Source organism: Mercenaria mercenaria, chromosome 14 (assembly GCF_021730395.1).
Source record: "Mercenaria mercenaria strain notata chromosome 14, MADL_Memer_1, whole genome shotgun sequence".
Lineage (NCBI taxonomy): Eukaryota > Metazoa > Mollusca > Bivalvia > Venerida > Veneridae > Mercenaria > Mercenaria mercenaria.
Window position 1 is genome coordinate 23,871,334 of NC_069374.1, and position 22,537 is coordinate 23,893,870.

The following is a 22,537-nucleotide window of genomic DNA, read 5'->3' on the forward strand; positions in this document are numbered from 1 at the left end:
TCTTCTTCTTCTTTTATGATAATGGCCTCGTTCAGTACTGATACATTTTGGCCATGCGTGGGGGAGGGGAGGGGGGGGGGGGGGGGGGGTAAAAAAAGTGAAAGACTGTCAGGTTTTACCAAGCTACTCAGTCCACTTAGTACTCCTTGACAGTTGATGATAAAAAAGGTGCAAAAACCTAACACCTTATAGCCCTAAGTGTAAGACATGTACATGCATAAGCTGTTGTGCAGGAAATGAGAAATATTAGTAGGGTTAAAAACAGGATAAAAACAAGTATATATAATAATTATAGTTGGAACATCGATGCAGCCAGTGCTGATTTGAATCCGAAGATTGTTTCAGCACTGACTACATAAGATGGTAAGACGTTCCACTGTCCCACAGTTCTGGGGAAGAATGAGTACTCAGTGTAGTAGTCAACTGTGGCAGAAGATATTTGCAGAGCTAAGTGATGGTAATGTCTAGATTGTCTAGTAACTGGAGCGAAATATTGTTTAGGATCGACATCAACATGATTATGAACCATTTTATAAAATAAAACCAACCTACTATACTTCCTTCTGGATTGGAGGGAATTCCAACTTAAACTGGTTAGGATATTTGTGACCGTGCCCGGGGTCTTGCTATAATTATTTACTACAAATCTCGCAGCTTGCCTCTGAATATTTTCTAATTTATCTATATCCTTCTGATGGTAAGGATCCCAAACACTATACACTAAAGTTGGTCTAACAATGGTGTTATAGGCAGCTGTTTTGGTACTGCTTTTAGCAGAATGTATATTACGTTTTAAGAAACCAAGACTTTGACATGCTTTACTAGATATTTTGTTTATATGAGGGGACCAAGATAAGTTAGATGTTAGGGTCTACATCTAGGTAAGTAGCTTGACTGACAACAGACAGAGGCTGATCGTGTAAGGTATAGACAGTATTTACTGGTTTTCTGGATCTAGAAACATGCATAATATGACATTTGCTCACGTTAAAAGACATCTTCCATTTCTGCTCCCATAATAACAGACAGTTAAGGTATTGTCGAATACCTCTTGTGTAAAACTAATCAGTTGTGTTTCACAACTGTGCTTTGACGTGAAGCCATGTTGATACTGGCTGAGGAGATCATTTCTGTGAAAGGTGGACATGATATTTAAGACAAGAATATGTTCCATCAATTTAGCGGCAATACATGTAAGGGATATGGGCATTGAATTTTGATCCATTCTTTAACATAGATTCCATATAGAGCCTGTTTTGATATATATGATTGTGTAGCAGTTTACCTAAATCTGCATACTCTTATCTCAAACTAGATAATTAATGGTGGCATGATCGAGAATTTTAAGTCCCGAAAAAAGGCTGAGAGAATCGAAATGGAGTAGCGGTTGCAGTTAATGATGCGTAACTTTCACACATAAAAGTTAAGCTTTTTTTCTTTTTCTACAGCAGTATAGATAAAGTAATTGATGTGAATATATATCTATGAAAATCTGATATTCTAAAAAATGTCGAAATTATGTTTGAAGAGAGACAGATTTAGTGGTATTGAACCTGCAATTTTATTATTCTTTCCCATGACGTGTTATAATTACGATACACAATCAAAATGGCTGGCGAAGTAGTCGTAGATGCGCTGCCTTATTTTGATCAAGGTTACGATGAAACTGGAGTCCGTGATGCGGTAAGTACATTGCTTAAAATTTGAATGAAATGATGCATTTTATATATCTAATACATTTTTAAGGATAAATCGGCGATATTCTACAGTATTGACCCTGAAACTGTAAGTCGCCTGAAGGCTGAACACCACTAAATCCGGCTGTTCTTTATTTCATATAAAATCCACTGATTTCATAACGGTTTTCCGACATTTTCTAGCATGTCAGATTTTCAGAGGGGGAAAGGGACTTATATTCCCATAAAGAACTATATCTCTACTTGAGAAAAACAAAAAGAAAAGGGGCTGTTAACTTTTATACAGTGAAACACCGCTCGCTGGAGCATCGATGACTCGAGCACCTGGGCTCGCTCGAGCAATTCATGTGGTCCCAGCCGATTTCCTTCTATTTTCTATCTGAAATTACCACGGCTGGGTCGAGCATCGATAACTCGATCGCTCGAGCATGACACCTGGTCCCTGTGTATTAATTTACTCTTTGTTGCTTCTGGCAAACTTAGCAGAGGTGTCGAAATTTTTTGCAGCTTTGGCGTTCAGAATGTATCGGTTAATTAAAATTGTTCGCACGTCGTGAAAATTGCGTTGTCTATTCCCTGACTGTCTTAAATGTTTGTTTGTCGGTATATTTGATCTGATAATGAGATTAATTACCGTAGATACCCATGTATAATGCGCAGTTTTTTTACCCTCGGGACCACCCGCGAATCGTGGGTGTGCATAATATACAGGTATAGACAATTTTCTAACTTCAAAACAAGTCTGTTACCGATGTCCGCCATTTTTGTAAAGGGAAACTACTCCCCGCGCTTACTGTCACCGCTAAAATCTAAGATTGCCGTTACGTTCCGTAAAAGATCGATGGTTTATTTATCTTTCAAACAAAATTAATTTCATATAAATTTAAAAGTATTTTGATGAAAGAAATGTTTATAAATCACAAAAATTATTATACTAATTAAAGATTGAGAATTATCTTTAACCGAGATCAAACTGTGAACAACATAATTGACAGGAGGTGACACGTTAATTGCCGGTAATTATTGGCTATTTGTTTGTGACAAAAAGACCTTTTGTTATTGGTTTGAATTGAGAAGCTCATGTCATTTTGAAAAATACCATTACGAAATATTAAATCAGCTGCTGTTTATTTATTCAAAATAGTTAATTAAAAAGGTAAAACAACAAATAAAACAATATTTTATTGGTTTTATTTTCGAGAAAACAAAAATCGATAGTACTGGAGACCGCTACTGCTCTCCACCGCGGAGATAAAATTTATTACCGGTGTCGATGTAAACTCTACTTTCGTTTTCCATCCACCTCAAAATTGACCAAAAATGTTTTTTTTCCCAGGATTTCGGGCCAAAATCGGGGATGCGCATTATACACGGGTGCGCATTATACATGGGTATCTACAGTATTGATGAAAGGTTAAAGAAAAGTTTTATTGATCAAATATTGATCAATTGCTATTTGCTTTAGATTAAAGCAAACATGTTATTACTTATTACATCATAGATAACGTTTGTGATACTGTTTTTTTTAAATGTCACGGGTTTGTTATTATCATGCATCACCGTTTCCTCTGCAAATGGTACCGATGACAATTGATACAATAAAACTTCAATTTTTCTTGGTATGTTGGTTCAAAGAGCTATAAAATAAACAGATCGGCAACTTGAAAGGCATATAGAGTAAATCTCGCCAACATCTCGTGACAACTGAATGAGATCTCGTTGTAAGCGTCTGTTCATCATGATTGATCAAGTCAGCAAACGCTTTGAAATAAGGTTACTTTCGGATCATTTGTTTATCATGATAATGGTGCATTTTTAATGTTATTAGTATTTTCTAGACGGGGAAGGAATGAATTTATGATTGAAAGTCTGAGAAATCAACAGTTTTCGTTTGAAAAAGGACTCAAATTGGTTTATTACGTGCCGGGCGTACCAACAGTTTTATACTTCAGTAAGCGTCTGTTGATTTGATCATGATTGATCAAGTCGGCAAACGCTTTAAAATAAGATAACACGCTAACACGAGATGACGCGGGATTATCCCAAGTTGCCATTCTGTGTATTTTATAGTTCTTTGGTTGGTCAATGTTTGGGTCGCTCGAGACCATGGATAACTCGAGCATTTTGCTCATCCCCTTGCGACCTCGAGCGAGCGGTGTTTCACTGTATAAGAAAACTAAAGTTCGTTCAGGGGTTCCATTTGACCCGGGACCCCGGGTCCGGACCCGGGAGATTTTCAAAAGACGCTCAAAGGACCCGGCAGAATACTTGCCTGTGCGTCCTTCGGGACCCGGGGGCATTTTCCTTTGATAATCCTTTCTCTTATCATTAATTTCCTTGAGTAAAACTATTTCCAGGATAGACACGTGTATTCAAAATAAACACTCGCGGTCATGCTCTCCTGCCTTTGATCTCTGCCAAAAAGCTATATACTTCTTTGTCTCTGCTAAATCCAGCCCTTTCTCCTGTAGACATGCCTCGCTGATTTTTTATCAGCAAGTTACGTCACGGTGAGTGCACATAGGTAACAAGAAATCAATGAAGTGTTGAAATTAATTGATAAAGCGAATCCTGTGTACTGTCAAAAAAGGCGCCAATTATTAAATTATCGTAAGCAGCTGATTATCGAGCATGTGAAAAGTGCCTTGCAAGATTTTTTCATGCCAACTTTAAATTAGACCATTGTTTAGTGATCATATCGTAATTTCAACAAGAAACTTCACAAATTTTGATGAATTTCGAAAGCAAAAATAAGTTTAGAATGTCCGTTCATGGGTCTAATTACACCCGATGTCATATGCATATTTCCAAAATTCCTAAAAAAAAACCTGACTTTCAATGCAGTTTTTTATGATAAGTAGCATCATTATTTCAGGAACTATCGCTGATTTAGCTTAGTTTGCCAAATAGACTGAGCAAAAACTACTTTCTGATGACATTCTGAAAGTGTAACAGTATTCGGATAGTACATTTTGGATACATTTTTCTAGAGTGTTATAGCACTGTTCTGTTATTAAAAATGAAATGAAATATTGAAGAAAAACCTAATTAAAATAACATGAACTTTGATAAATATTAGTTTACACTATGAGACTATATGATCTGAGACTGACATTTTTATTATGCTGTAACATGATCTTGGGTTTATTGTTTCTTAGGTAAAGATCTACGTATTACTGAATAAAAAAAATATAGTAAATTATATTGACGTGTTGGGACAGGACTCCTGTATTTTGGAAAAGGACCCTTCAAAATTTGGGCCCAAGGGTCCTGGGACTCTTGGGTTTTCGGGTCTAGTGGAACCCCTGGTTCGTTAAATACAACCCGCTGAATTTCAGGGGTCAAATTTAATATTTTCTACTAGCTAAAGTTAGCTAACGGTAGTGCCTTTTTTTTATTATATTTTAAATAATACATGTTCTAGCTGTTTCTCGTTTATTTCGTAGGAATCGATCAGAAATCGTGTTTGTTTACATGTATAGAAATGACGTCAAAAACGTCATGGATTGACAATCATGGTATCTAGTGAAACTTTTTATCATTTCTTTGCTATTTGAGGGATTTTAATGAAATTAAAAGTGTTAACGCTTCGATTTATGCTTTCAAGTGGCGACCACAAAGAGCAAAACCGTGATCTGATCGATTCTTGCAGCAGTGTTCTTGTTTGTTCACTGTTCAGCATGATGTTTTTGTTCCGTTGGGGACCTTAAGGCTCTTGAATATCCGACGTTAATTTCACGCCTACCATCGTAAAGGTCATCCAATCAGCTTTCTTGTTACATAAATTATTTTAATATTCATTAGAATCTTGTAACTCGCATTTTGATTTGAAGAAGGTACCTGACGAGTGCAACGCCTCTTTAGTGGGATTATCGGCAACTTGTTAGAAAATGTCATGCTGCTCTGAATAAACCAAGCCTTTGGTCTCAGTGGGGTATACAGCTGGAAAACGATTTATATAGCCATATGGAACATTTTATGACCGTTTGAAACATGTTTGTTTCATTACTGTATCTTTACAAATATTGATTTTATGGCCAAAAAAGTACAGTGACCCATGAAAATTAGGAAATTTCCAGATTAATGAAGCCTGATTAGCTTATCAGCTGTGGTTGCTACTTATATACATATATAGGCCTATTAAGTAAAATGTTTGGTTATGTGTCTAGCACCTGTGGCGGTTACTGGCTTTTCATCATGAATCATCATGTTTTTTTGGCGTACTGACCTCGTCGGTTTTGTCAGCTGCCTACATCGTCCATTTCCAAAAATTGGTAATTTTCATCGACATTTTTTTTCACATTTTGGGATTCCAGTAGACTAATTATAGTTACTAAATTTTAAGAATCAGTCAAGAGTCCTCTATACCTAAAAAATGTCATTTACCGGTCAACGTATCTGTCCTTGTATTCCGAAATGATTTACACTGGAAACGGTTACTTCATACACCTATTTGAACTTATTTTACGACTGTGAACTTTAATTATTGTACAGTCATATTTTTCTTTAGGAATATAATTTGCCTGGCATTTCATTGACTCGCTAAAATAAGCAAGTGCTTTTTCAGGCCACTAGCTATTCTAAATTTCCACTGTGTGTCTAAATTTGAACTCTGAATTTACTCCTTTGCCTCTCTCAATTTCTCTTTTCGAGACATTAAATTCTTTCCCTGATTCTTACGCTGCCATTTTTACCTAGCATACGATAGCAACCTTCCGATTTTGATAGAATGCTACCAATACATACTGAAAAGGGCTAGAGTAAAAGAAAAACACAATACTGTTGGAAAGAGCTGTCCACCAGGGATTTTGTGAAGTATCAGCGTTGAAGTTGACTGTTGAGAAAGAGCACAAGGGAGAAAGATTAGCACTGTTTATATTTGGACTACTTGTGACTAGACCAGCTGTGGCTTACATTGATTTGGTAGTGATCTGCCTAGAACCAAAAGTTAGCATTTAGCCTGATGAGGTCAGGCAATGCTATTGATTTTTCCATAGGCTCCAGTTATGAGGAATGAACATGTTTCTTTTCGTTGTTTTAAACTTGCTACAAACAACATTAACCGATGCGTGCATAATTATCTAATCAGCTGGGTAATTAAACTTGTCAGGTAATCCAATTGTACAATTAATTTAACCCCCAAAATGTCACTAGCTGCTCAAATTGTCATACAGGTCAAATAAACAACACATATGTATATTCGATCACGCGCGACCTTTACCTTGCATCGATTTTTCTGTTGCACAGTCAGTGGAAGAAATTTATGTTAGTGAGGAAGGTCAGATAGCTGATTATTTTCATTGTATTTTTTGTTGGCACCACTGAAATTCGCCAATTGAAGATTTTTAGCTCCAGAATTTGTTTTTAATTGCATTTGGCAACCAACAGCGGGAACCCTGTTTAAAGGTCATCTAAGGTCAGGGTCATACTGTACTTGAGACTAAAAATTGATAATTCATTCTTGTATGCCAGGTGATCATGGGGGTGTGGCATAGAGCTTTGTGTTTTATGGACAGCTCTTGTTAACTTTAGGATGTGACGGATAATGTATAATATTACGTAACTGGTTTCAGGCTCTTGCCCTTGTAGAAGAGGAGACCAGAAGATACAGACCTACCAAGAATTACCTAGAATACCTCCCATCAGCACAGTATAATCAGTTTGAGGTATGCAAGTCTATATTAAAGTATCTTGTTCTATTCATGCTGTCTTGTGATATTTTTAAATCTGTTTTATGATAAGAAATTAAATAGAATGTATGGGCTGCAGTTAGCCTCCAATTCCGATGACAAATAGTATACTCCCTACCTCCCCCTCCCAGGATAATTGCAATTCCAAATTTAAAATTTAAAAACCCAAAAAACTTTGTGTGAAAATGCAGGTTTGCATTATAACAATAGATTACCTTTTGTCATGAACCTTATTGAAAGCTAACACTATCTTTATACGGTGACTATCTATAGTTCATTAATTTCACTTACCTCGAAGAAAAAAGCTAATATGTGTGTTAAACAACACCTTATTTTCTTGTTTTAAACTTTACAGTTTAAACATTTAGTCCTAGTCAGCACCATCAGTGTTATTGACAAGCTTTTCAGCCATGTTAAAGTTTTAAATTGACAGTATTAGAAAATCATTAAGCAATGAAATGTGGAATTTTATCTAGGGAAAATGCTGTTTAACTAAATTTACATGTACATGTATTTTCCACAAAGTGTTTATAATTTGAATTTCTTTATGGCACTTAATCGAAGTTAACAATGATCAGAAATATTAACCCATATCATGCTGGACATGATTGGTTCTGCCTTTGCGACCAGTGTAGATCAAGATCAGCCTGCACATCTGTGCAGTCTGATCATGATCTGCACTGTTCGCCATTCAGTCAGTACTTTGTTTGGTATGCACCCCTTTTAACAGCTAATGGTTCTGTCCAAATTGAAAGATGGACAAGTTCATAGTAGAAAAGCAGGGTAAGGATTAATAAGTAAGTTCACAGTAGAATGTAAAGAGTAGCTTAATACGTTTGTCTGTTTTGTACAGACAGAAATTATGAAGACGGAGTTTGAGCGTCTGCAGACACGTTTACCTATGGAGATGATGAACATGAAGCGTTACGAGTTACCACAACCTCCTGCAGGTAAAATGACAGATGTCTCGGCATGGAACGAGTGTGTAGAAAATTCACAAGCGCAGTTAGAGCATCAGGCATTAAGGTTTGTCGCAACTTGTTCGCTCTCTTTTATGTAGAAATAGTATCATCTCAAGCTTAAGGCGTCAATGTTTGTAAGGTTGCAGACCAGTTTAACCCAGATGCCAGTCTGTATCTGAAATAATATCCACAGGATAATCTTAATTCTTCCTCCATTGAAAGCTGAAAAGTGGCCAGAATAGCTTAATTGTGTCAGTGTTGCATAAAATTTAACAAAAACATACAAGCTGAAATTTTGATAAATCGTTGGACTGTATTGCACAGGTGGCCATTGGTACAGAAATAGTTAATTTAGCTTTTGATATTTTGCAAGATATAATGACCAAAAAGTGTTAACTGTAAAAAAAATGAAAAAGTCAACAATTTTCATAATAAATGATGGGTTTATTTCCTGACTCATTCCCTCTTTATTTCTCAGTATCATATAGTACTGTAGAAATGAAATCACCACAACTGTAAGAGAGTACCTTTAAAAAAGATCAAATGTAGCATCAAGTCATTTGCATAGTTTCCTGTAGGCATTTTGAGTACATGATTACACTTTTTAAAGCAAAGTACAGAATATGCTGTTGTATTATGGGTACTTACCGGTACATGTCACTAGAACTAAGATGGTAGCTCAGATTTTCTTGAAATGCGAAACAGAGCACAAACAAAAATAGAGATATTTGCTGAAGATGTTTGTAGATCAGTATACGCTAACCAAGTTAGTTCATTTCTGGTGCTGGTTTGGTACATGAGTGGTCAGATTTTAGGTTTTCGAGTTTTGCAGTATTTATGCTTAGAAGTACATGTATACAGTATTTTCTCACTTATATTGGTATTTATTGATAAAAATTTGCCCAGAATTAACCTTAGTTGAGACAAAATCCTTTTGTAGTTCAACCCTCTGAAGGTAAACTTACTACCTGTAACATTAACTGAGGATGTATTCATATTTACAGGAGCGTAAAAGTTGCAAAATGTAACAAGATTTTAGATGCTAATAAAGGCAATATGGATTGAAAACATCATACAATTAGAGAACAGGTTAAGTTTGTGTCTAAAAGGATTCAAAACTTGTTTATTTTTTGGTGCAAAGGAATATTGTTGATACAAACATTTTCTGTTCTTTCTTTTTCTCAAGAATACTGAATTTAGATTTACTACAAGATTATGGAAGCAATGCCTGGAAGAATTACAATGACACACTTGTCAAGTTGTTGGAGCAGGCACAGAAACAACTAGCAGATCTCAAGTAAGCTTATAATTTACGCAAGTTTGCTCTTTCCACACATAACTAGCAGATCTCAAGTAAGCTTATAATTTACGCAAGTTTGCTCTTTCTACACATTACAGTGGAAGTAACTTGTAAAAGGTTCTCTTTCTTCTTTGAATTCCATTGTTCATGGTTTAAAGTCTTGTTAAGTTTCCTTTTTTTGCACCCGGTTTGAAAAGAAAACGTGATGGCACATGCGTCTGTCTGTCCGTCTATCATAATTCATGTCCATAGCATAATTTTATAACCATTAAAGGTATTGACTTTAAGCTTGGCATATAGGTAGATGGTGATCAGACAATGTGCAGAGCCCTTAAAATGGCTCTGTAGGTCAAAGGTCAAGATCACAAATTGTGCTAAAAGGTCACAACTGTCCATCATATTTGTGTCCAGAGAATAACCAAATAACCATGCAAGGTATTGACTTCAAACTTGGTATATTGGTAGGTGGCGATGAGACGATATGCAGAGCACATAAGTAGGGTCTGTAGGTCAAAGGTCAAGGTCACAAATTGAGTTCAAAGATCAAATCTGTCTGTCATTTGGAAGACAGGTATTTTTTGGACTATAATAAGCTCAACATGCATATGACTTCGTAAAAACCGTAGAATGCTGAAATTGGGTATGTAAAATATATAATTGGATGATGGATACTACAGGTCGACTACTTTAATGAACAAATTTATTTTTCTTTAGAAAGAAGATACAAGAGATTAACTGGCAGAGAAAAAATGAACAAACAGAGGCAGGTGCTAAATTGAAGGATTTAGAAAACAGGTAAAGATCTTCGTTATGTGCACAAGGAAATATAGTGCCACATTTTTAGCTCGACTATTCAAGAATAGTCCAAGCTATTGTACTTACCCTGGCGTCAATGTCACCGTCACACCTTGGTTATAGTTTTGCATGCAATTATGTATAGTTCTCATTTCAAGGCTTTGAAACTTATTTTTTCTTTTTCTAGGTCAATTACCAACCTCACTGGGTCAAGTCCCATAACTCTGACAAGTATTATGGCCAAATTATGCCCCCTTTTGGACTTAGAAAATCCTGGTTAAAATTTTGTTCGCAAGTTACTATCTCCAAAACTAATGCAGATATTGAATTGAAACTAAATGTGTCTTCGGGTTAAAAAACTAGGTGATAGCATCAAGTCCCATAGCTCTGACATACATTTAGAGTAATATTCCTGCTTCTGGGACAACACTTTGTATTGTGGAGCATTGGCTGTCTTACAGACAGCTCTTGTAAAATATGTTGGCATAAAAATTTCAAGATTTTAACTAAAATAGATTATTTGTTGGGAAATTATTTCAGGCATGTTAAATTTTGAAGATAAAATTTTTAATTGAAATTTAATCTTTATTATGATTATTTGAAGACTTCAAGTCAAGTCAAAAGTTTATTAAATATAGCAAAGGCAACCGGCCCAAAATACACAACATATATATGGTAAGTGCTTCAAATCAAATAGTTGTGATCCCACAAAATATACATACACTGATTAAGTTGAAATACATATTCACAGATTCTGCATACAGTTAACTAGCAAAATATGTTAATATAGTAGTTGTATAGGCTGTTGAATATCATTTTTGAAAAAAGTTGAGTATAGACTCGTCAAACATTATTTAAAAGCTTCTCAAGATACAGTGCTGTTCGGTATAATACTTTTTCATTATCCGAGCTAAGTATGTTATAAAAACGTTGTAAACTTCTGTCAGATGAATACCAGTTTAGAAGATAATGATATGAAGAGCTATTCTACCCACCTTGAATAAAGTTTTGCATCCAAATTTATTTCTCAGGGGAGCACCATTGTCCGATTGACACACATCTAATTTGTACAGAGGTTGTTGCTTTCAAGATGTTAATTAAGCATAGTAACATAATCAAAGTTTAGAGGTCAATGGTCAAAACAGCTGAAATTCATGTCCGCTCCATATTGTGTAAACCGCTTAGTACGGTTTCATAAAACTAACATCAGTTGTTCACGTCACCAAGATGAAGTGCAGAGTGCACAACTCAGGTCACTACAACCAAGGTCACACTTGGGAGGTCAAATGTCAAATAACTTAACTTCATGTCTGCTCCATATCTTCTTAACTGTTTGGAAGGTTTCCATAATTTTATAATCAGTACCATTTGTTAGCCTCATCAAGACAGTGTGTAGAGTGTACAAGTCTAGTTGCAAGGTCCAAGATCAAGGTCACACTCAAATAGCTAAATTAAATTTAATTATTTAAGCTGCTTAAATATTTTTCATGAAATGAAAGTCATTTGTTTACCACATCTAAATGAAGGCAGATTCACAAAAGATGAACAATGACGAGAATGATAAGTCAGTGTCAATTCCTCAATGTCTGAATTATTCCCGGTGTAAACAAAAGCAGAATTCATCCTAGTCGCTGATTTGGATGTAATAAACATATCAAATTTTGTTAATCAGTTGATGACTGAATATTCGTTTAGAAGGTTCACCTAATATTCGAATACCAAAAGTGCTATTTTTTTGCCATCCCTAGTACATATGCTAAACTTCTCCTTTACACAGTGTATGCTACACTTCTCCTTTACACAGTGTATGCTACACTTTTCCTTTACACAGTGTGATTCATTTGCAGAATGGATTGAAGAATGATGATCAGTTGTTGATAGTAATATATTATCAGTATGATCATACAGTACTTGTAGTTGGCATACAAAAAAAGGTCAGTTTATGGGTTATGATGTACTAGTGTATAATGATTTGGGATTGTCAGCAGTTAATTGTGGGAATTGAATTTCACTTATGATGACAAGTTATGGTAGATTGAAATATGTGTTACAGATAAATAACCATTTACTTTTCCAATATATGTGCAAATTTACCTTAAATTTTACCTGTGACTGTTACGTGCTGAAGCTATTAAGTTTTCATGTATTCCACGTCCAGTGTATTTCTGCAATACTTTGTAGCAGCTAAATCGACCATGGTATTGTAAGTGTGAAATACAGTGTTCGGGAATGATACTAGGATTCCATACAAATATAGTGTGAAACGTTTTAACTATATATGAATAAAGAACAAAATACATTAGTTTTGTGCTGAGCCCACTGTGTTTGCAAATGCACTAGATAGCCTTACAAATTTTATGAATGGTCACTTCATTCAACTGTTGTGAAGACATTACCAGAAAAATTCCTCTTTAATTTTTGATGAAAAAAATTGTGTTCCTGTCATTTGTTAACTAAATGTTTTGTTTACTACAGTTGGGTAGGTCTTGTGAGTAAAAACTATGAGATTGAACGAGCTTGTGTAGAGATGGAGAAAGAATTGGCAGAACTTGAAAAACAGAAAAAGGTAATGTGTATTGTCCATAGTTTTTTCATCATCTATCACAGAATCAAAATCCATTTGTATTGATTATTAATCAGGGCTTTTTCTCCTTCTAAAATAGAGGCCCAAATTTGGTGGCTTCCCAATCCAAAAACATACTTTAATTTCCCAATTTTAGGGAATAATTCCCCAAAATCCCCAGTTTCAAACAAAATCTTGCTTGAATTTCCTAAAATTAACAGGCTACAGCTTCTTCCCAAAACCAGGAAAAAATGCCTTGTTAATAGAACATTAAACCAATATTATATGGCAATAAAAGGCTTTAACATGTAATATGGACCAGAACGGAGCCAAGATCAGTACCATATTTCTTTTTGTCACACTGCTCAGTCAATAACTGGCATATTGACAAAATAGTCAGGATTTATTTTGTCATGCTTCACTGACTGAAGGTTAAATTTTATCATATTGTAATATTGCCAAAAACAATACAAGGACAGTGTCATGGAAATTATGTCCCACTTTAAATCTTGCCTTTAGCCATAATACATCAGCATCTATTATACATGTACAGTTTAATGGACTGGATGATGTCACATTAAATAAAGAAGAACATCATGCAAAGGAGGAATGATATTTCCTTTTATTATCAGCTAGCCTAACCTGAACAAAGGGTTCAGGGTCAGCTATAAGTATAGGCAGATGGTCTGGCATCCTGCGTCCATTGTCAACAAGTTACTTAAACAGCTTCACTGAAAGTACTGGTCAGAATTACACCAAACTTGGTCTGTAGCATCCTGGCAAGGTCCCTTCTCAAGTTTATACAAATGTAGGCACTTAGGGTTGCTACCGCTAGAGCTAAAATTAGACAAAACCTTTAAGAAACTTATTCTCATGAACCACTTGTTAGATCTTCATCAAACTTGATCTGTTGCATCATTGTAAGGTCCTCTCACAATATTGTTCAAAGGAGGGTAGTTGGCCCCTTTTAGGGGCTGCTAGAGCTAAAAATAGAAAAGCCTTTAAACTACTTCTGTCTCATGAATTGCTAGCTGGATCTTCATCAAACTTGGTCTGTAGCATCAGTTTACAGTCTTCTCACAAATTTATTAAATGGGGGCACTTAGCCCCTTCTAGGGGCCACTAGAGCTAAAAATAGAACCTTTTAATGACTACTCCTCATAAACTGCTGGATGGATCTTAAACATGGTCTGTAGAATCATTGTAAGGCCCTCTCTCAATTTAGATTAAATGAGGGCAATTAGCCCCTCTTAGGAGTGGCTAGAGTTATGAAACACTTTAATATAGCCTCTTCTCATGAACCGCTTGATGGATCTTCATCAGTCTTGGTCTGTTGCGTCATTTTAAGGTCCTCTTTAAAAAAATTTAACCCTGTTTAGGGGCAGCTGGAGCTTCTAATAGAAAAATCTTTAAACAACTTCTTCTCATGAACCTCTTGCTGGATCTTCATCAGACCTGGTCTGCAGTATCTTCATAAGGTCCTTGCACATTTTTAGGTCAAATGGGAGAACTTGGGCCGCTTATGCTAAAAATAGAGATACCTTTAAACAACTTTTTCTCATGAACTGATTGATGGATTTCCATTAAACTTTGCATGTTGTAGAACCATTTTAAGGTCCTCCATCAAATTTGTTCAAATAGGGGCACTTGACTAATTTTATGTTTTTTTCTGCTAAATTAAGATATTACCATTTTTGATTTGCCATATGTATATTCAAGGTCAGATAGTTAAGGTTTGGTGAGGGACTTAGGGCCACTTTGACCCTCTTCATGGACTTAGCCCCCACTGCAGTCACTACATTGCAAATGGAAGGATTAGTTCATGACTGAAGTAAAACAAGTGCTTTACAGCAGAGCTGTTAAGTCACCAACTGAATAAGGTGCCTCTCACTCCAGCAGACTTGGAAAATATAGAAATCTTAAAATGTCATGTGAATAGAATTCTTACATGTGAGGAAGCTATCCAACTGGCTTGCAGATTTTGGCCAGCTTTTAGCTGAAATAATGCTCATAGAGTCACCATATTACTTGCGTCATAAAACTGTAAAGAAGGGAACGAAATATTACTTGTGGACATGCATGAAGCAAGTGATCAATAGTGTTATACTGCAACTATAGATTATTGTAGTAATTAGAAAGGGTTGTACCACAACCTTTATAACAGGCCATAATCCCTTACTGAGGCACACAGTCTGGACAAAGCATAGTTTAAAGAAATTGTGAAAACTGTCTGAATAGTGAATAATGTTCTTAACATACAATGAATTAAAACACATCTCACCATGTTTTACTATTTGTTTTCAGACAAAAAGATGAAAGTTATGATTACTGTCTTTGTGGCTTCTACATGAAAAATGCATTGCTTGATGGGGAAAATTGATGCAGAACAGAACTGTACTTTGCTGTGCACAGGAAACATTTGTTTAAGACTACAAAGTCAAGTTGACTCGAGCTGCAGAATTTTCAGGAGGATGTTCATATTTTATAAGCAGTAATAAGAATTTGTGGAATATGGTTGTGTTTTAGGAAATTATGCTGTGTAATATTCACAAATATTTTGACCGTGATTGGTATTATTTGCTAATATTAGGGAAATAAAACCATAATGAAAATTAAACATTTTTCTGCATTCTTGACCAGTATACCACAGAGGAATACATACTTACAGGTGTTAGATATAAAGCTTTATAATTTAGGCAGTTTACTTCCAGTATCTGTTTACAAATGCTTTTTATTTTGAAAGGAATAATTGGTAAAAACAACTAAATTCTTATTGTTTCCATAATATATAATCTCTCATTAACTGGGTTTCAACCCACCCCACTGGGGGAGATACATGTATAGCGTTAGGTTACCCATTATCAGCATGTACCAATTACTGTGAAATCATTAATATTTTTTGTTGGGGACTTATTTTCATGGTCGAGTCAATCCTAGAAATTTAGTCCGAACGAACATGTAAATTTCCCATTCCTTTTATGTTCAAAAGCTGAAATCCACGTATTCATATCCCCATGAAATTTCTATTTTGACCAAAACCACGAAATTTCATGCTCTTGAAATTAAATAATTTTACAGTATCGACAGAATATTATATTTTTCTTAATTTACGCTATATACGTCCAACATTGTCAGTTTGAGGCAATAATTAAGTCATGTCTGAAGCTAATCTAGTGCATTGATCCCAATAATTTTCCTCTATTCTCCCAAATTGAAATCAAAACTACAGTAACTAGTTACTATATTAACAGTTCTGGTTGGTTATGTTTGGCTTTGTGTCTGAATGAAAAACATTTTCTTCACATTAATCAGCTTTAATAGGTTGGAGGTGTCATGTGCCCACACTGGTTCCATCAAAGTGAGTGTTGAGTGTTTAAATGCTGAAAAACGAGGTGCAAGATGGAAGTACTAGTGAATCATGGTATTTTGAGTATTGCGGCGAAAAATAGGAAAAGGAAACTGTTACCTATGTTGTTTCTCCTCATTTAAATTAACAGCATTAACCTTTAATTGATTATTGGTCAACTTTCTATAACTATTTGGTAGTAACATGTTCCAAATTTTGTAATCAGATGGAGCTGAAAAACCATGACGTCACACCTTTACATCACATATCCAAAAAGAAAAAATGTGGAATTGTAAGATGAAAGGTCAGTTTATAACCACACAGTATTGTTTTTATTATAACAGAACAGAATAGAATCTTTATTAACTTGTATAATTTGTGAATCTTTTCACAGAAATTTACTATAATCATGTTGTGAAAACTGCCAATAGTTGGTTACTTGTGGCTATTGTTTTTGCCATCCTTCCGTCTGTCAGGCCATCACACTTCATTTCCCAGTAATAACTGGAGAAGCATTGGACCTAGAACCTTGAAACTTCATAGGGTGGTAGGTCTTATGGAGTAGACAACCCCTATTGTTTTTAAGGTCACTCCACCAAAGGTCAAGGTCACAGGGGCCTGAACAGGAAAACCATTTCCGATCAATAACTTGTTGAGAACCACTTGACCCAGAATATTGAAACTTCATAGGATGATTGGACATGTGGAGTAGATGACCCCTATTGATCTCGAGCAAAGGTCAAGGTCACAGGGGCCTGAACATGGAAAACCATTTCCAATCAGTAACTAGAGAACCACTTGACTCAGAATGTTGAAACTTCATAGAATGATTCAACTTGCAGGTAGATGACCCGTATTGATTTTGGGGTCACTCTATTAAAGGTCAAGTTCACAGGGACCGTAACATGGAAATCCATTTCTAATCAATGATTTGAGAACCATTTGACCAAGAACCTTCAAACTTTAAAGGTTGATAGGAATTACAGAGCAGACGACCCATATGGTTTTTGGGGTCACTTCATCAAAGGTAAAGGTCACTGGGGCCATCTGTCTGTCACACTTCATTTTCTATCAATAACTGGAGGACCATTTGACCTAGAACCTCCAAACTGCATAAGATGATGGGGATTACAAAGTAGATGACACCTGTTATTTTTGGGATTGCTTGATCAAAGGTCAAGGGCACACAGGCCTGAACATGGAAAACCGTTTCTGATCAATAACTTGAGAACCACTTGACCCAGAATGTTGAATGAAAAGGATGATTGGAAATGTAGAGTAGATGACCCCTATTGATTTTTGGATCACTTGATCAAAGTTCAAGGTCAAAGTGGCCAGAAATTGGAAGACCATTTCTGATCAATAACTTAAAAACCATTTGACTGAGAACCTTCAAACTGCATAGGGTGATAGGATTTACATAATGGATGACCCCTATTGATATTGGGGTCACTTGAGCAAAGGTAAAAGTCACACGGGCCTCAACATAGAAAACTCTTCGATCAATAACTTGAGAACCACTTGTCCCAGAATGTTGAAACTTCATAGATGATTGGATATGCAGAGTAGATGACCCCTATTAATTTTTTGATTGTCAATCAAGCAAAGGTCAAGGTCACAGTGGTCAGAACATGGAAAACTGTTTCCAGTCCATAACTTGAGAACCATTAGGCCCAGAATGTTGAAACTTCTCTGGATGATTGGACATTCCGAGTAGATGATCCCTGTTGCAGCCAACCATTGGTGTCTCTTGGACTTTTGCTTCTATCCCATATTGACTTCTTGGCTATTACCACTATGCATTGGAGGAGACATGGGCTTTTCTACAAAGGCATCTTCTAGTTTTCCTTGTTTTTGTTATCATACAATCTGGAAGTAATTGCCATTACTTGTGTTTAGCCTTGAAATTTCATGAGAAAAGAATGTTAAACTTCTGCAGTAGGATTATAACAGAAACACTTTATTCTATATACATGTTTTCAAAGTGTGGGAGATGGTAATTTACTGTGCAGTTATCGTTTGGATTAACTGTGTTCATTTTGTTAATATTTTATCATAACAGAAACTTGAAACATCGTTTTAAAATCATGTTCATTTTGTAATAATGATTAATAAATTCCAAAGTATGAGCTTTCTATTTTTATCTTCGGTACTGAAGAAAAAAATAAAAACAACATTATTTGGTAAAATTTAACAAGGTTGTTCTGCATGTTTGAAACACCAAGTTATGGTGTAACTTCATTTATACGTAAAAGATAGATAGAACCGCCTTGGTAGCCTAGAAGTAGAGCGTCTGCTTTGAGTGCGGGAGGTCGTGGATTTGATCCCTGGCCGCGTTGTACCAAAGTCTTCAACCTTTGGCAAATTTAGTAGTCTGTAACCTTTGGCAAATTTAGCAGTCTGCGACCTTTGGCAAATTTAGTAGTCTGTAACCAATGAAAAATTTAGTAGTCTGTAACCGATGAAAAATATAGTAGTCTGTAACCTTTGGCAAATTAAGTAGTCTTCAACCTTTGGCAAATTTAGTAGTCTGCGACCTTTGGCAAATTTAGTATCTGTAACCTATGAAAAATTTAGTAGTCTGCTACCTTAGGCAAATTTAGTAGTCTGTAACCTTTGGCAAATTTAGTAGTCTGTAACCTATGATAAATTTAGTAGTCTGTAACCTATGAAAAATTTAGTAGTCTGTTACCTTTAAAAATTTAGTAGTCTGTGACCTTTGGGAAATTTAGTAGTCTGTAACCTTCGGAAAATTTAGTAGTCTGTAACCTATGATAAATTTAGTAGTCTGTAACCTATGAAAAATTTAGTAGTCTGTTACCTTTAAAAATTTAGTAGTCTGTGACCTTTGGGAAATTTAGTAGTCTGTAACCTATGATAAATTTAGTAGTCTGTAACCTTTGAAAAATTGAGTAGTCTGTTACCTTTTAAAAATTTAGTAGTCTGTGACCTTTGGAAAATTTAGTAGTCTGTAACCTTTGGCAAATTTAGTAGTCTGTAACCTATGATAAATTTAGCAGTCTGTAACCTTTGGCAAATTTAGTAGTCTGTAACCTATGATAAATTTAGTAGTCTGCAACCTTTGGCAAATTTAGTAGTCTGTAACCTTTTGAAAATTTAGTAGTCTGTAACCTATGAAAAATTTAGTAGTCTGCAACCTTTGGCAAATTTAGTAGTCTGCAACCATTGGCAAATTTAGTAGTCTGTAACCTTGAAAAATTTAGTATCTGAACCTTTGGCAAATTTAGTAGTCTGCAACTTGCATTTAGTATCTGTAACCTATGAAAAATTTAGTAGTCTGTTACCTTTTAAAAATTTAGTAGTCTGTAACCTTTGGCAAATTTAGTAGTCTGTAACCTATGATAAATTTAGCAGTCTGTAACCTTTGGCAAATTTAGTAGTCTGTAACCTTTTGAAAATTTAGTAGTCTGTAACCTTTGGCAAATTTAGTAGTCTGTAACCTTTGGCAAATTTAGTAGTCTGTAACCTTTTGAAAATTTAGTAGTCTGTAACCTATGAAAAATTTAGTAGTCTGCAACCTTTGGCAAATTTAGTAGTCTGTTACCTATGAAAAATTTAGTAATCTGCGACCTTTGGCAAATTTAGTAGTCTGTAACCTTTTAACCTTTAATAAATTTAGTAGTAAATGACCTGTATCCATATTTGTTCATTGACTGGGTTACTTTATAAAACAAAGCTGGCAGAACAAGTTACTTTGACTTGTCTTGATTTGGATAAATTTGGGAGGGGAACTTGCAACATACTAATTTTCATGATCAAGAAGTTCAAAAGAGATCATTTAAAGTTTATTCTAATTATAGATCTAGGGACCCCATAAAGTGGCAAAGGGTTCCTTTTTGAACAAACTTGGAAAAGGACATTGTAAAGACCAAGTCTGATGAAAAGCCATCAAGCAGTTCAAACATGTTTTATTTCTTTGGATCAAGTTACATAGTCATTGTGCAAAATGCATATATGAAATGTTTAGAAAACAAGCAAGTAAATGCTTATATCAATTCCTTTTCATGTTGGAGTTGGCCTAATTATCATGGCACTTATTCGACCGGAAAGTAATGTAAAATTTAAAGTAAAGTAAAGGATTTATATTGTTGCGTTTACCACAATAATTATTATAATAACTGTATCATTGTTAGTCTATATGCTATTACATACCTTACACAATTGAATAAGAGCTGAGGTGAATAAGAAATGAAAACAAGAGGGTCATGATGACCCTGGATCGCTCACCTGAGTAATATGAGCTACATGTATCAAATGTCAAACTGATGTTAAAATATTAAGAAAGCAGGTCAGTAGGTCACATTCATGGTCACTTTAAGTCAGTTTTAAGATCAGAGTGCAAAACTGTACATGTCACCCAAATTTCAAGACTGTATCTTAAAAAACAAGAAAGCAGGTTGGGGCGGGGCCTCTTTTCACCCCTGGGGCATAATTCGAACAGTCCTGTTAGAAATCAATTAGGCAATGATACATACCAAATATCAAAGGCCTAGGCCTTGAAATTGTTTTCCTATATAAGTCTATGTAAAACTTGGGACACCCTGGGTGGGGCCACTTCTCTACTAAGGGGCTTAATTTGAAAAATCTTGGTAGAGGACCACTAGGCAATGCAACATACCAGATATCAAAAGCCTGGACCTTCTGGTTTCAGACAAGAAGATTTGAAGATTTGAGAAAGTGAAGCAGAATTTTGACTGCACCACATTCGCAACAATATTTCTACGATGAAGTGCAAAGTTTAGAGAACTGCATCCGAGCCCTAAGCATGTATGTTGAATTTGGTACTTTTGTACCCCGACATTAAAGAGTGGTTTGGAGCTGTTCTTTCAAATGGAAAGTTTGTTTTTAAATTCGGAAAGAGAGGAGGCATTTTGGACATCTGGAGAAAGTACGTTCCACTGACAGATTGTTTTGGGCAAAAAAGAACTTTCATAAGACTGGGTGTTTGTATGGACCAAAGGTATGCTGTGAATAGAACGGACAAGGTAAGGTTGAATAAGAGGAACGAGATTTCATAGATATATAGGCGTGAGGTTGTTTTTCATCTTATAAAACTGTATTAGCTGATGTTTTCTTCTCCATTCAGAAAAAGTTTCCCAGTTTAATTCTTTCAAGAGACATTCTGAGTTGCCATATTGCATTGCCCCCGTTACAATTCTTCCTGATGCTATCTGTATCGCTTCTAGATCGTTTTTTAGCTTGTTCATGCAGTTATCCCGAGCGATGTCTCCGTCTTATGAAGAAAATTTACATTTTCTCAAGACTACTTCTTTACAAGTTAAATTTAAGCGACCAGAGTACTCCGATTCTCTGCCATACCTTGTTAAGACACAATGAAAGATGGGAAGACCATTTGGCGTCGTCCGACAAAGTGAGACCAAGATGTTTGTGTGCTTTACCATGTTTATTGGGATCACTGGGATCTGGTCCATGAAAAGGGTTGATTGAAAAGGTCTGTTTCGTTTCCTTGAAAAAACAATAGATGCTATTTTTGCTGGATTAAAAGAAACAAGCCATAATTTTGACCAAGAGGTGATCCGAGACAAGTCTTCATTTAGAGCAGCAGCAGAGATTATTATAAGTCTTTGCTTGTTCATGGGAGGATGTCATACTTCCATTTTTAGCTTTAGAAGCCCCTAAAAGGCCCCAGTCAATTCTAGAGAGAATCTTATAATAATGCTTCAGACCAAGTTTGTTGAAGATCTGTGAAGCAGTTCATGAGAAGTTGTTTAAAAAAGAAGATTTTTAGCTGTAGCAGCCCCTGAAAAGTGGGGGACAATAAATTTGTGAGAGGACCTTATAACAATGGAACAGACCATGTTTGAGGAAGGTCCATCAAGCAGTTCATGAGAAGGCGGCGTTTCAAGGTAACTATTATTCTTTTCTTAGCTTTTGAGGTTCCTGAAGGGTGTCAAGCAGAACCATTTTAACAAACTTGATAGGATCATGCCAGGATGCAACAGACCAAGTTTTGTTGTGGACGAAGGATGCAGACCGTCCACCATTCATAATAGCTTACCCTGATCCTTTGGTTCCTTAGGGGAGCTAAAACAAGAAAACGTTAGTCATTCTCCATATTTTTTTCTCTTGAGCATTTGTGAATTTTTTTTTATGCACAATTTATACAGGCTTTATACCTATACTTGAAATAAGCCAACATAGA

General features: G+C 35.6%; 1 protein-coding gene across 1 annotated transcript; it reads left to right on the plus strand.

Moving 5' to 3' along the window:
* The first annotated feature begins 1,559 nt into the window (after positions 1–1,559).
* On the plus strand, positions 1,560–18,482 carry LOC123526564 (pre-mRNA-splicing factor SPF27-like). The gene is made up of 7 exons (XM_045305781.2): positions 1,560–1,683; positions 7,271–7,363; positions 8,241–8,413; positions 9,536–9,646; positions 10,364–10,444; positions 12,920–13,010; positions 15,312–18,482. Exons 1-7 carry the CDS (start codon positions 1,609–1,611, stop codon positions 15,321–15,323), a joined length of 636 nt encoding a protein of 211 aa, XP_045161716.1. The 5' UTR covers positions 1,560–1,608; the 3' UTR covers positions 15,324–18,482.
* The last annotated feature ends 4,055 nt before the right edge of the window (positions 18,483–22,537 follow it).

Excerpts from the sequence above, each read along its gene's own strand:
- LOC123526564 (XM_045305781.2), top strand. The coding sequence starts at position 1,609 with ATGGCTGGCGAAGTAGTCGTAGATGCGCTGCCTTATTTTGATCAAGGT. Across the intron at positions 1,684-7,270 it reads AAACTGGAGTCCGTGATGCG|GCTCTTGCCCTTGTAGAAGA; the intron begins GTAAGTACATTG and ends AACTGGTTTCAG. Across the intron at positions 10,445-12,919 it reads TTGAAGGATTTAGAAAACAG|TTGGGTAGGTCTTGTGAGTA; the intron begins GTAAAGATCTTC and ends TGTTTACTACAG.